General features: G+C 37.6%; 1 protein-coding gene across 1 annotated transcript; it reads left to right on the top strand.

Annotated features, from left to right (window-relative positions):
- The first annotated feature begins 10,835 nt into the window (after positions 1-10,835).
- On the top strand, positions 10,836-15,421 carry LOC122649192 (BEL1-like homeodomain protein 9). The gene is made up of 4 exons (XM_043842570.1): positions 10,836-11,825; positions 13,626-13,993; positions 14,214-14,274; positions 14,888-15,421. Exons 1-4 carry the CDS (start codon positions 10,902-10,904, stop codon positions 15,419-15,421), a joined length of 1,887 nt encoding a protein of 628 aa, XP_043698505.1. The 5' UTR covers positions 10,836-10,901.

The raw sequence follows: 15,421 nt of genomic DNA, 5'->3' as shown, positions 1-15,421 counted from the left end.
ATCCAAAAAGTTCTAGTAGAAAACCAGGGAAATTTATCTTCTCAAGTACCGTGCACTGCTCAATGCACCACACTTAAGAATTCAACCATAAAAACATAGGTAGTGGCGTCTTTTTATCGTGTCAAGTGTTGGGTGAACAGTTGGATGCTTAAGTGAGGAGCACTGGGCAATGCACCGCAATCCTAAAAATTGAGTGGAGTGTTGGTCTGAAGTAGGGTTTCAAAAATGAGGATTCTGAGGTAGATCCGGCTCGATCGATTCCATTCTGAAAACTAGGGTTGGGGCATATTTGGGCCGATTCTTATCAATACCTCATCAATCTTAAACTATTCTGATCCGATCCAGATTGGTAGGGATCGATCGGTATTGGAATCGGTCAAGACCTATTTGGATCTCGATTCCGAAATTTTAAACCATGGTTTGAAGTCCCAAGGGCATATTAAAATTCTTCCATATGCAACGGGGTAAGGAAGTCATTCCTCATTTCCTATTCTTCTTTGAGCCATATGGAGGACTAAGATGGTCAATCCAACTCTTGGATAGATATAACGTCTCTTGTATTTTTTGCGTGTCAAAATCTTGGCTCATCTTAACCATATGGTCGACCATTTTGTGGATTTTGTAAGTATCGATTATGACAAAGCTCACACCTAACACATATTTGGGTTCACAAATTATTATTATTATTATTAGGGACAAGTTTTTGTACACGGCCGTGTATGGTACACGATCATGCTTTCAACCATTAGATGAGCATGACCATGTACAATACACAGCTTCTCATCCCCATCCAATTGTTGATAGTACGGTCATGTACCATACACAACTGTGTACGAAACCCTTTGCCTTCTTATTATTATTATTATTATTATTATTGGGAGAGTGTTTCCTACAAAGGCAATGTAAAAAGAAATCTACACACTACAATCAATGAGAGGGTTGGAAAATGGAATCATCCATATGAAGCCCACATGAGATCCACATGGTCAAAATAGAGAGAGAAAAATCCCACTAATTATTATGTAAGGAAGGAATAAAGGAATATGTACAAGAGCAGTGTAGCAAATTTTTTCCTTTATTATTATTAGGGTGAAAGTTTTCTGTTCGGGAGTGTGGCCTATGCCAACACTCCTATTAGTCTATCTCTCTCCTCCCCCATATGAAAAGACACCTCTACCCCCTTATTTTGAAGAAGAGAGACACAGATACATGGGAGTGCTAGCGTAGCTCTCTCTCTCTTTCTCTCTCTCACACCCACACAGCGTACATCATCTGTCGATTTCTAATTCCAAACACCAAGTATGACAAATCAAGCCCATTCTTAAATTTAGAGCTTTGGCTTTAATCATGGGTCGGTTCTGAACTGCTTAAAACGTGGCAAGTTATGAGGCTTCAGACCCATGTACAGTTCATGGGCCCATAGACTCAGACCCAAGAATAAGATGCTTCGCAAATGACCGTATGTTTTGCCATTTTATTATGATCTATGTATGGGCCTTCCAGTCCCACAATGCTCTGAAGCCTTTAAAATGTTTTTGGGTTTTTATGATGATCTGTGGGCCTTCACGTCCCACAATACTTTAAAGCCTCTAAATGCCCACCAGGTAAATTGGGGAATTTACGTTTGTTTGTATATTTTTTTAGGGGCGATGTTCTCAGTTCTCTGTGCTGCAGCGCAGACTGTGCCTAGGCACAAGGGGGTGGGCATAATGATCACCTCACCCCTGAATAGCAGACCCATGTGTCTGGTCGCAGCCTGTGGTGCGGCACTGAGAACATTCTCCCATTTTTATTAAGCGTCCTTACTGATATACCTTTTACCACTTCCATCTTTTCGTATAGCCAATGAATGAGAAAACTCTCTGGTAATATTCATCGTCCTTGTCTTATCTAAAGCTACGAATTGGAGTGGTAGCTTAGGTTTTGATTAAAAATCCCTTAACAAATACAAAAAGATTGATGGGTTTTGCAAAGCTTAAAGTCCTTTTTGGTGAACCCTTCCTTAAAATTTTCAACATTAATTCTTGTCTTATGTCAAAAGTGCCCGATAGTTCAGTTGGAGTCAATATCCCATTTAATTATCAAAACCTAGGATGGAGTCCAATGGTGTTTAGGAAGCGGCCAATTTGACAAGTATCGGCTGTGGCCGATATTGATGTCTGACTGATATCGTATTGGTGGTACCCAAATAGGACAGGGTAAAATAGTCTTAAAAAAATTATATCAGTATTTTGAGGGGGAAAACATTTTGATTCAACCCAATATGACCGATCCATATTAGTATCAATAGTGACAGGATCAATAGTAGTAAAATCCTGATCGAGTCCCACCTCCACCTTATTACTTGTCAATATTCAAGAATAGGTGTGTCAACGAACCAGTCTGGACCGGGCATGCCCTGAACCCTAGCCCAATCCTAGTGGCCCTAATCTAAATCCGAGTTCATCCTGGCCCTGCTAGGTGATAAGAAAACAACGCCCAGAATGCCGATTTGCAGAAGAAAAACGAAAATAGAGAAAGCACACACAACATACAACATAGAGATTACATGGTTCACCTCCAAGATGGAAGCTACGTCCACGGCCAAGCAGTAGAACAGGTTTCACTACTTTCTCTGAAAATGTTACAAACCCTCATAATCCTATCTCAAAGAGATAAGAACAATATATAGAAAACCCTAACCCTAGAAAGCACACAAATGCCCCTAGCCCAAAAAAAATGCCAAAAAAACTTGAGCGGATCAAAACATAACACATGGCTCAAAAGTACTCATTTCAAAGATCTCGACGAGCCCAAGGAGCCCCGCCATTTTTTGGCATTCCAATACAGTTTGGAGGCCGAAACGGCCCTCTGAATGTCTCAACCGCACTTTCTGGACCATATCAGGCTTCACCAACAACACTAGGACCTAACATACCCTCAACCCAGCCCTGCCAGGATATTTCCAAGCCCAGCTCAGCCTGGCTTTGATTGACCCTGATTGGACCCGATCAGGTGGACCTTGATTGGCCCTGATTGAGGGAGGGAGGGGGAGTAGTCAATCTTAAGTGGATTTGAGTTTTAGGACTTTAAGATGCAAGAGGCTCCTCTGGTACAATAACTTTCTCCCCTTTAGGGCGGGTTAAAGGTTCGCCCTTGGGGTTGGACCGGTTGGTTGTTTTCGTTCTTTTGGGCTTCTGTCTTTTCTTGGAGTTGAGAGGACTTCTTTGCCCTCTTAGATTTGTCCTACAATTAGTCTTAGAGGGTTTTTTTTTTAACAGTAAATCAATTTATTGGACAGGGTAAAATAGTCTTAAAAAAATATTAAATCTTTATAATAATAATAAGGAGGAGTGCTCTCTGCATGGGACACAGGTGCCACACCGTACACGACAACCAATGAGAGTCTGCATGCTAACACATTGGGAGACAAAATTTCTCTCATTCATGGAGGTGCACAGGTCATTTCCGGTCATTTCCGCCCCCATGTGTCTGGGTGTGGCCCCTACGTTCCATGCAGAGAACATTTCTCCTAATAATAATTCTTGGGATAAGGCTTTTTGTGTTATTGTTGCTGTTAATTATAATAATTGACCTTTATTTTTATTTTTAATTCCTAGTAATTTCAACTCCGACCCAATAAAGTGGATTCATTGGTAAGAATTGGCCGATTCTTGGCTGTCTGGTCCGATCAATTCAAATTGAACTGAAATTGAACTGAATCAATGGCGGCTGCCGATTCTTATACCGATTCCGTTCTCTTGCATGATATTCAAAACTTGCCGTGATTTAAATGACTTCTCCACGATTTGACCCCAAGTCTTCTACCTTCTTTTAAGCCTAACTAGGTTAAGGAACATAACTCTTTTCCTCTTGTAAACCCAAAAAAAAATTCAACAAAAGATGACTTTATTGATATGGAATAAATCAAATCCACCGTTTTCAAAGATAATATCTATTTGTGGTGATCGAATCTCTAATTCTCTTCTATAGGAAGCTAACAACACTGTACATAGTAGCTCTAGCCCACTATTCATAGTAAATTCATACACTATAACCTTATCTCTAAATAAATTAGATTATCTCTCTCCATCAAACTCAATAGTTTACAGAGAGAGATTCAACTATTTAAGTTCCTGAATCTTGATCCACAACTAATAAAATCATGAAGAATAATAAGGGTGTCAAAATTGAGACCGAACCAGGTGAATCGGCCTGGACTGAACCACACCGATGTCTTATTATATAGGTTTTAGATTCGGGTATTACAACCCCAAAATCACACCGAAACCGACTAAAAATTTAGATCAAAATCGAAAACAAAGCGATTACCCCGATAAGAAACCGATAACAACTCCAAGCCCATTGAAAAGTCAGTTTTTACTTAGTTTTTGTATAAATATGTATGTGAAACGAACCCAAATCGGGCCGAAACTAAAGTCGACCTAATAACAAATCGTTACAATAAATCAATATAACCCGAAACCAAATTGAAACAGAACTTTCCTTGATATCAAATGGAAATCGGCTAAAACTCGGATTGAAACCAAAATCAACATACCCGATAAAAAACTGATAACAACCGAAAACCCATTAAAAAAAATCAGATTTTTCATAGTTTTTGTATAAATATGTATGTGAAACTGAACCCAAACCGGGCCAAAATCAAAGCCAACCTAGTAACAAACCGTTACAAGAAATTGATATAACCAGAAATCAAACCGAACCGAATCTTCCTTATTTGTTTGGTTTTGGATTCATCATTCTCACACCGAAAGCAACTCAACCCGAACCGGAACCGGCCCAAACCGATTGATTAATACCCCTACTTTAGAAGAGCTTCTTATCTTAGTTGGTGACAGGAGTAAAGCGTGACAAAGACTCAGATAATCACTTCTAACCAATCCTGATAATCCTGCCTTGCCAACTTATCTCCAGACATAATCACATCACATGACATGAGACATGAGAGCTACATCGACACGGCCTGTGACTCGGACGATTCCAATCTTCCGGAATAGATATCTTTAACAGTGACCCACAAGTGAAGTAGTAATAGATCGAATTGAGGAGGAGAAAGAGAAACCTACCAACCTCCGCAGTGCAGTCCAAATCTCAAATCTCAAATCTCAAATCTCAAATCTCAAATCTCAATGCCCCAACTATAAAATAAATATAAATATAAACTGAGCAAATGGCGATCAATCAAAGTCACCAAAGAACATCAAAAACAATTTACACTTTCATTTCATATCACTCAACGTCGAACCTTTTATTCTCATTTCCTTCCCCAGTCTTTACTATTAAATACACGTAAAAGATTACGTAAACGTCCCTCATCAATCAGTCTCTCTGACTCTCTCTGTACCATTACTACGATTTTTTTTGGAATGGGAATTTATTTTTATTTTATTATAATTTCTTTTACTTTTTTACTTTCTATTTTAAAAAATAATAATAAATAAATAATAAACATTTAAGTTGGTGCAACATGAAGGTCCCACTTAGAAATGAAGTGTGAGGAAGGAATTAGTACCGTCCACGCTCCACACACTGCACCTGATGACGTAATCTACAGTTTTTAATTCCTAACTTTCAAACTTCCCTTTCTCACTTCCTTTCTCGTGAGTGCCAAAAATAATTATTTATTATTTCTTTTTTAAAAGTAAAGTTCGAATATACCCTAAAAATTTATAAATCATTTTCAAAAATTATTTTCCTTAATTTTTGCTGCTCTTAATGGTTTCGTACGGTTTTTCATTTTCTTTTTCTCTGCAAACTGAAACTCTTCGTTTCGCCAAACTCGGGCGCTTTCTCAAGCAAAAGATTTCTCTTTCTCTCTCTCTCTGTAGTGGCGGTAGTGAATAGTGATGAGAAAGAAAGAAAAGATGGAGATGCGACAGCATGACGACGTCACCTGACGCTCAATCAGGATTTGATCACGTTGTCAGTAACGTGCCACGTGGGTTTTATGGAACTGTTGTTGTCGTTGTTGAAGAATAATAAATGATAATAGTTCCTTTTGTTTTTCTTGGAAACACAAGTGAATTAAAAATTTTGTTTAATTCAAATTTCATTGACCATCTTAACCTTACAACCTTTATTTATTTACTATAATTACCCCTTTCCTTTTACAAACTTTTTTTTATCCTCTAAAGCAGATAATCATCATTCATTAACACTTTAATCAAAATCGTAAATAGTAATTCAACTGCTTAAAAGTTGAGTTATTAACTCATTCCTTCCTGTCTGAAGGTGTGACTGATGTGATTACCTAACAATCGCTATTTCTTGTTACTACCACCTTTGCTAGTCTGTCATAATGATTGCCTCAAGTACAAATCATTCTGTAATAAATCCAATGTTTTAAATCAAAGATTACCATGTCTTTGTTACCTCTTTATAGTAATTAATATTCCCTTTCTCCTTCATGCGATAGTGATATCTAACCCTAATAAGTTTTATCCTTTTTCTTGTTCTTGCCTCTCTGGGAGACTTGCCTTGAACCCACCTCAATGCAATCCTTAGTGATCCTTGTAATAAGTCCAATGTTTTAAATCAAAGATTACCATGTCTTTGTTACCTCTTTAGAGTATTTAATATTTCCCTTCTCCTTCATGCTATAGTGATATCTAACTCTAATAAGTTTTCTTTTTTCTTTTTTCTTGTTCTTGCCTTTTTGGGAGATTTGCCTTAAACCCACATCAATGCAATCCTTTGTGATCCTTGTATTATATTTGAGGTTCAAGGAAGTGGAATAAAAAATTAATCAGTCTCTATCGATTCTGATTCTAGTTTTATTATAATCAATAAAAATTGACTTGAATCTTAAAAATTTGCAAATTTTTTGAATTAAGAATCAAGAATCGAATCTAGTCAGTTCCAATTTTATTTGACATTGCCAATTCTAATTCCTTAAACAATAATTTAATGCCTTAAAAATACTTGTTTAAGTAATGTGTTGCAATTTAACAATGAAAATCAGTAGAAGCGCATGTGTAGGATTTACCAAACATGTGCTAACATAATAATCTGTAATTAAGGGAAGTTTGGTGATGTTAGGTTTCAGCTCCCACCATTTTGCCCCCCCCCCCCCCCCAAACCATCTCTAACCTAACTATCAAAAACTTTGATTGATTGGCCTTAAAACAAAATTCATGCTTTTAAGTTAAGTTGAATTAGGTAAACATGTTCTCATGAGATTAAGATCAACTTATATGTTAAAATGAGTGTAATTTACTTTAAAATAATATATTTTGAAGCTCCAATGAGTACACTATATTGTTGTTAGGTTAATAGTGGAGCACGACCTTCTATTCCTCTTGTGTAGGGTTGTAAATGGATGGTATAAGGAGGATTTGGCCAATGCCTTTACTCGTACCATCCTAGGCAGGTAAGGAGTCTTTACCTTTCCCTCTATTTTGTTTAGAATTGCCCTCTCTATGTCTATAAGGTATGGGTAAAGAACATTATTAACAAACAATAAGTATTTAACAATAGGGCAAGAGATCACTGCCTGGTCACATGGCCTCTGCATCAGTGCGGGGGCCAATGAAAGCACCTAAGAGTATCAACACGGATATAATTGTTATTCCACAAGGGATGGAGTGGTCATTTGTGTGCTCTTACATCTAGGCACAAGGGTGATGCGACGAGGCAACGTTTTTTTTCCCTTAACAATATGTATAAGTCGATCCAAGGCTTGCCCTGGTGGTTCACTACTCCCTTGGGAGAACTACGTCAGGTGCTTGATCGGTGGTTCAAGTCTCTTTAGCGACACCTAGTCTACATTTAATTGCTTTCCAAGAAGTGGAGCCTTTGGGTACCATATTTGACCCCTTGTGGGTCCCCTCATTGCCTCCTTGTGGGGTCCTGTTGAGGTTGATGGCCGGTGGGCCCTTGAATTGCACCCAACAAAAAAAAATGTATAAAGTATCATACCATTCTCTTCAATACCTTATAAATAGCCAAAGAAATGATTGGAAAATAACCTTAAGATGATTAGGTCGAGGTAGGGATGGCCCTAGGATGGATGTGTTTGTCTTAATGATGAGTCTATGGGCAAGCAACATAGAGAATGCACCAATGAGGAAAACAAAACGGTTTCATACATAAGGGCAGATAGAGATAGAGAGGTCATTTCATATGAGGATGAAAGAGATAGAGAAAAAGTAATAGTGTACTCTCAATGTTGGGCTATGAAAACCTTTTCCCATGAATTATATATTCATATGAATTTGTATGTATTAAAGAAAAATTGCCACTCATTGCCTGTTAAAATTAATTTTCTAGCTAATCCTTCTCTTTTGGGCCACATGGATACGACCTAGTAGTCAAACTGACCATTAAATGGGATTAGCCAAATGTTAAAGTTAACCTTTCTTCGATTAGCCATATGTTAAGTTTAAGGTCATATATTGTTGTATGGCCATCATTGTAAGAATTTTGTACTTGTATTTTTAATCTTTAAACAAAATTTCCCTAAAGTTGCTAAAGTTAAATTTGAATTGTCACTCAACTTTCAACTTTATATCTCCAAGTGGATAAATAGAAACTAAGTTGAAACTTACTAGTTGAGATGAAAGCGAGGACAACCTACTAAAAAAATTTATAAGATGCTTTGAATGACGTGCAGAGGGTATCGGTTGATAGTATAAGGATATTATCGAACCTATATTATAGGGGACTAACATTTACGGCCATTGATGACTACAACAGTGTAGGAAAATTTTATCCTAAAATTGAAGTGTCAATGGAGTTGCTATGCAGTATATATTTAAATGCCTTTGATAATAGGTTTACCAAAAAAATCGCCTTTGTTAATATTATATATACTATAAAGGAAAAAGAACACTTCTTGAATGCATGGCCCCTGCACCTAGACACAGCCGCCCCTAAAATGATCGTCTCGTCTTTCTCCAAAATTTAAATTCTTCTATGTTTTCCCTCATTGGCCCCACATTGGTGTAGGGGCCAGGAGACTGGGAAGCATCCTTCTTCCCAATATTAAATTAGGTAAAAACTTGTCCATATAGACTCTATTATCATTTACGTGACAACTCTAGTATCATTCAAAATTCAAAGACATGTTATCCATATCGTAATGTATCTGTTTAATTAATTACAGCTTCATTTATTTGTTTAAAAAAAATCTTAGAAATCTTAAGATAATAGTTCACATGGAGAAATAATAGTTCACATAGAGAGATAGAACTATAAATTTTGACATGTAACTAATTCGAAAAAAAGGACTTGTTTTTTCTTTTCAAGAAATCCGAGATGAGACATTGACATCCAATGATCAATATAAACCCTTCTTTTAATTAATTAATTTTTTTTCTGTTCTCATAAAAAAAAAAAATACCATACATGGAGAAGGCTATTTTTTTCGGTCTCTCAGCATATAAACAATGTAAGAAGTCGGGGAGGGTATAAACTTTTTATGGTTTTACCCATATTCCTTATCCATTGATCCTCATTATAACCTTTTAGGGTTTTAGCTAAGGGTGTCAAAGTTCAGCCCAAATCGGTCAGACTCATCAAAACCGACCACTTCAACTCAAATTGAATCAAATCCTTACTGGTTGGGTTTTAGGTTTGGGCCAAATTGGAAAGATCCAAAAAACAAAAAAAAGGAGAACGGACTAATAGAACCCTATAAAAAACTAAAAACCAAACCAAAAAAAAAAATTCCATTGATTTCTTTATGTATACATATAAAACCGAAAATTGAATCAAACTGAAACCTAATCCAAGTACAAACCGATAAATAAATAATAAAAAAACCCCAAAAAAAGATAAGAAATTGGATCAAACCAAACCAGAACTCAAACGATTAACCCGACCGAACCATCCAATTGACATCCTTTCTTTTAGCCTTGCATAGAATCGAGCGAGTATGAAAGCGGAAATTAAACGAAGATTAAAAGTTAACTTTTTTTTGTTTTTTAATTTAGGGAAAAGTTTTCATACACGTAGTATAAACCGTAATTAGATAAAAAATGGGAGGTTATTATAGTAATTTGGGGTGAAATAGAATCCAAAACAGGTGACGTGGATCCCATAATAAAGAGGCAAAGTTGAGATCGAGACCTTAGTTATCAGTTAATCCTTATTATATTGGAAGATAGATTTACCTCGTAATGTGAGGAGTGAGGGAAAGGGAAAGAAGCCAAAGAGGGTAAAGTATGGCGAAGAAACAGAGATGAACTTGATGAGAGTTTGGTCCTTCTCCTTCTCTCTTTCCCTTTCTTTCTTTCTTCTCTGTTTCAAAAACTTCTCTCTCACGTGCGTCTTCCATTAATAATCCTTCTGATCTCTTCCAGTCCCTGCCTCTCACAGACAACTCTTATGAGCTTAATAATTTATTTTCTTTTTTTAATTATTTTGCTTTAAATTGCTTCTAATTACTTCTCTGCAACTACTATCCAAGTCCAAGTACTGTACTGCTTTATCTGATACTCTGATCAGAATCATCTGATACGAGTCTTCCTTCAAACACAAAATCAAATAACCATTTCTCTCAGTTTCTCTCCACCGGGAATAACCGGTCATCATCTGATTTCTCGAAACCCTATGAGAGAGAGAGAGAGAGAGTTGAGATTTCTGTGTAAACTGTGTAATCAATCAATCGCTCTATTACTACTACTTTTACTTCCCCATTCTACGTCAATTGCTGCTTGTTTTCCTTTGCTAACATACGCCACTGCCATTTTCAGCTCTTCTTAAGCTTATCATAACTTTTTTCCTTTCCTTCTCATCGTTTTCCCTCGCGAGTCACCACCACATCTTCTACCTTTTTCTTCTCCTTCTTTACCTACCTTTCTTAAATCTTTCTTTCTCTCTCTCTCTCTCTCTTCATTTAAAACCCAATTCCTTTTTTCTTTCTCATATTTCTCTTGAAAGCTTTTTACCTCTTTGTCATGGCGGAGGGTTTCGAGCCCTTTCATGTCCCGCAACAAAGTAGAAGAGATAAGCTCAGAGTTGTCTCTCAATCGCACCCAACTTGCGATGATGCAGCAGCTGCTCTACAAGGGTGCGTTGGTTTCCTCCCTATATATGATCCCTCTCTCCTCTCCTCCGATATGCTAACCTGCGGCAACCCACTTGGTGGAGGTGTGACTGGAACTGCGACTACTGCTACCGCAACTATGGAGATTTCTAAGCAAAACCCAGTTTGTGCTGTTAAGGCGGAAGGAGGGAATTTAATGGGTTACGTTGGAGGATTCATAAATGCTTCTTCTTCGTCTTCTTCATCTCATCAGCCTTTCTTGGATCCACAGTCTTCCCTTGCCTGTAACCCTTTTCTTTACACGGCTCAGAATCTCAGAGATCTTGATCATTCCTTTAATGGTGGTGAAGTGGTCCCCTTCAAGCCTACGCCCTTATCGTTAGCTCATGCCCATGATTCTGTTTCCACTGGGCAAGGCCTGTCGCTGTCCTTATCATCTAACCATCCTGGACAGCATAATCTGCCGCTGGAACTGAATTTGCAACAGTATGAGTCTGAGGTGTTCGATGAAAAGTGTATGGGAGGATATGTAGCTTCCACGTCCAACGATGTGTCCAGAAGTACTGTCCCTCTCGGCCCATTTACGGGCTACGCTTCTGTTTTGAAAGGGTCAAGGTTTCTGAAGCCTGCGCAGCAGCTCATGGAGGAGCTTTGTGATGTGGGTAGAGGAGTTTTAAGTGATAGAAGCTATGGAAACTCCTCTTTGATAGATCCTTCTATTGAAAACTTGGGTGAAGTTGGAGTTGGAGTTGTTGATGATTCACTCACTTGTGGAGATCCTAATCGTAGTGAGCTTCGAAGGAAGAAGACAACTCTACTATCAATGCTGGATGAAGTAAGCTTCTTTTTTTTTATTAAGGGTTTTAATTTTTTCAATTACTCTTAGATGGGTATGCTTATGTTTATTTCTTTCTGTAATTTTAGTCTTTTTCTTTATTTGGACTTCTAAAAATTTAGGAATTTCGTTGTATTTTATTTCTTCCTCGAATGCTGCAATTAGTTTTTCTGATGAAGCATAGACTTGTTTACATTTAGAAGAAGGATTGATGTTAGATCACGCAATCGTTGTCTTTTTTGGAAAGGTGATTAGAGGGAATATATGCATAGTCTGGTGCTGTTAAGTATTAACTATTTGACAACCTTGAAAAGAGATCCGATGGGGGGACGTTTTGAACTAATTTTGGGGTTGTAATGTGTTTATTGTGACTGAAGGAATCTGTTTGTAAAGATTTATGCTCGTAAAGGATGAAATAGAAAGTTTATGGAAAGCATCATTGGTTTTCAAGCCAAGAGAGAGAGAGAGAGAGAGAGAGAGAGAGAGAGAGAGAGAAATTGTCAGGTTTCTGCATGATAAAGACATGTGATTATGTGTTTCTACTTAGACTTATTTGTAATATTTGATTTTTATGTGGCCCAAATGTGTTAAATTCCCTGACATATGAAAAGAAGGTTAATATTTCCACACACAGTTCCTCTTCCATAAAATAGGTTAATAATGTTAATAGTAAAGCTTTTGTATTTATCTATTCTCATAATTTCTTTAGCAATTTTTATCAATGTTTCACTTGAGAGGGGAATGTTGAGTTTCAGAAAGTTGTCTGCCCGCAGAGCTGTCTGATACACCAATTTCAAGCCTACTAATACAATATTTTTGTGAAACTAAAGGGTCTGAAAGGTGCATTACCCATCTTGAATCTCGTCTTAGGACAATGGTCTTGAATTAGTTGAATATTAAGTGCTATCCTGTTAATTATCTGGAAGCCTTTTATTTCTTACCTTTTTTTTTTGTGAGTTTCTTTATAAATCTGTATGGTGTTTCCCTTTCTTTGATCCATAATTTTCATGTCATTTTTCAATTTTAACTTTCCAAGCATGGGTCGTATTCAGTTCTCGGAGGCATGTATCAATTTAATTAACATCACATTCCTACCATTGCATCCAAACCTCTTGTCCATTAGCTTGTGTAGTGCTTTTATACAGACCAAGTTCCTCCTGGTCATGGTGTCCGTAATGCTTTAACTTATGTTACACAAATTCAATGATGTTATGGATGAAAATGACCTTGCATCTCCCTCTCTCACTTTTTTTTTTTTTTTGGGGGGGAGTAGTGAAATCCTCTTTGTTCTGTGCAACTTTTGCTCCAAGAAAACATTTATTTTCTTCTTTCCTCTCTTAAAATAAATTGGACAATGGGTATGCACATTTAGGCCAATGATGGCAGATGACTTGCACTAGCCATGCCCCTTTAAGCTGTTCTATTTCATTTTATTTGTTGGTGCACTGTATTTGCTGGAGAAGGTTTTTTTTCTATATATTTAATTGCCTATACTAAAAAGTTTTTATCCAAGTTTTGCCTTTGGAAAATAAATCAAGCCAATGAATCTCTAGTATGGGTTTAGTTATTGGAAACCTATGTTGTATAATAATCACTTGTGGCCTCAGTTTAGGATGGTTTAAATGAGCAAATGCCTGAGCTTAAGTGTTGTTATTTTCTTGGGCTTTTCCAATAGCTTCGGGGGAATATGTTGCTTCATTCTGTTAACACTGGTGTTTTACCTTTGATTTGATATGATCTATCAAAGCCTTGAAAAAATTTCTGTTCTCCTATGATTTTGTTTTTCTTATTCTCCATTAGGTGTACAAGAGATACAAGATGTACTACCAACAAATGCATGCGGTTGTTGCTTCATTTGAATCTGTTGCTGGGCTTGGCAATGCGGCCCCTTACGCATCATTTGCCCTCAAAACAATGTCGAAACACTTCAGGTGCTTGAAGAATGCCATTACCGACCAACTTCAATTAAGCAAAGCTCTTGGGGAGGGAAGTTATGAAAAGGACGGAGCTCCTAGGTTGGGGACTGCCGACCGAGGCCTTAATAGCCAGAGACCTGTTCATAACTTGAGCATTCTTGATCATCAACATGTTTGGCGACCCCAAAGAGGACTTCCAGAACGTGCAGTAGCTGTTCTCAGGGCATGGTTATTTGACCACTTCCTTCACCCGTAAGTGAACCATGTCCCATGGATGACATTTAAAATTTTGTATGCTACCTTATTCCTTCATGAGTTAACTGATTCTACTAATAAGAGAGGGGAAATGATAGTTTAATAATAGACATTTTCAAAGTATATATATATTTTTCTTCTGGAGGGTTATTTACTTGGCTTAGTACATGTTAGCATACAAAGCTAGTGTTGAAGCTAATGCTGTTTGATGCTGCAGTTACCCTACTGATACTGACAAGCAAATGTTGGCTAAACAGACGGGTCTATCAAGGAGCCAGGTGCACAAATCTCTGTCATTGATCTTTACTATTGTTTTACTAGCTTTACAACCAGAAGGAACTACTTTCTCATAACTTCTTCTTGGATTATTATATAGACTATCCATTGCTATCTAAGAAATATGCTAAACAAAATGTATCTAATCTGGTAAATGAGTACAAAATGGAGCAAAAATAGAGAAGTTGAGGTTCATTGTCAAAGAAAGAACTTGTCTCCAATTCAAAATGACTCTCCGATTCAAGGTGTTTGTGTTTAGTGTTCCAACCTCTTGGTCAGAACTTAAGCCTGAACTGTTCTAACAGTGTCAGTATGTGCTATTTTCCTCCATGGTGGAGTGTATCTTTCTGTCCTTAAGCATAATTCTAAAGGTTTACTATTGAGCGGTAAAACATTTATTGGATCATCAAGATCAGTAACCTGGTGGGTCACATGTCCAATATGAACTTGCACTTTGGGATTTATGATGAGTCGATGATGGGCCATACCTGTATGATGTTGTTCTCACCATGGATGATGAACCTTGTGCTCTATGTAGTTGTTATTCCATTGTTTTGTGTTATTTCCTATGTCTTGGTCATCCTAATTGTTTTTGACTCTTCTACAATTGACCAGGTCTCTAACTGGTTCATCAATGCTAGAGTAAGACTTTGGAAGCCGATGGTAGAGGAAATTCACATGCTTGAAACACGACAAGCTCAAAAAGCATCAGAGGCTGAGGACCAGAATTCCAATAAGACTGTCGACCAACCGCCTCAATCAAACCCACTGCCCTCCAACAAAACACCACAGACCAGTACTGCAACCCTGAATACTCAAAACCCCCCAACAAAGCGTAGCAGAAGTGAACTTCCCATTGCACCCAACCAAAATGATCATCTGAACAACAACTTTACATACAATAATCTATCAAGCCATCACCATGTAGGTATGAGCAGTGCAGTGGGAAACAGCAGTGGGGTTTCACTGACACTAGGCCTGCGCCAGGATAATGTAATCGGTTTATCCGAGCCTTTTCCAATGAACATAGTTCATCGGTTTGGCCTTGAAGCAAACAACGAAGGATGTGTAGTTGGTAGCTTCGAAGCCCCAAATCGACACTTTGGGAAAGACATTGGAGGACAGTTTCTGCATGACTTTGTTGGCTGA

This window comes from Telopea speciosissima, chromosome 1 (assembly GCF_018873765.1).
Source record: "Telopea speciosissima isolate NSW1024214 ecotype Mountain lineage chromosome 1, Tspe_v1, whole genome shotgun sequence".
NCBI classification, from domain to species: domain Eukaryota; kingdom Viridiplantae; phylum Streptophyta; class Magnoliopsida; order Proteales; family Proteaceae; genus Telopea; species Telopea speciosissima.
Note: the sequence above shows the minus strand (reverse complement) of the source record. Positions and strands in the feature narration are given on the sequence as shown.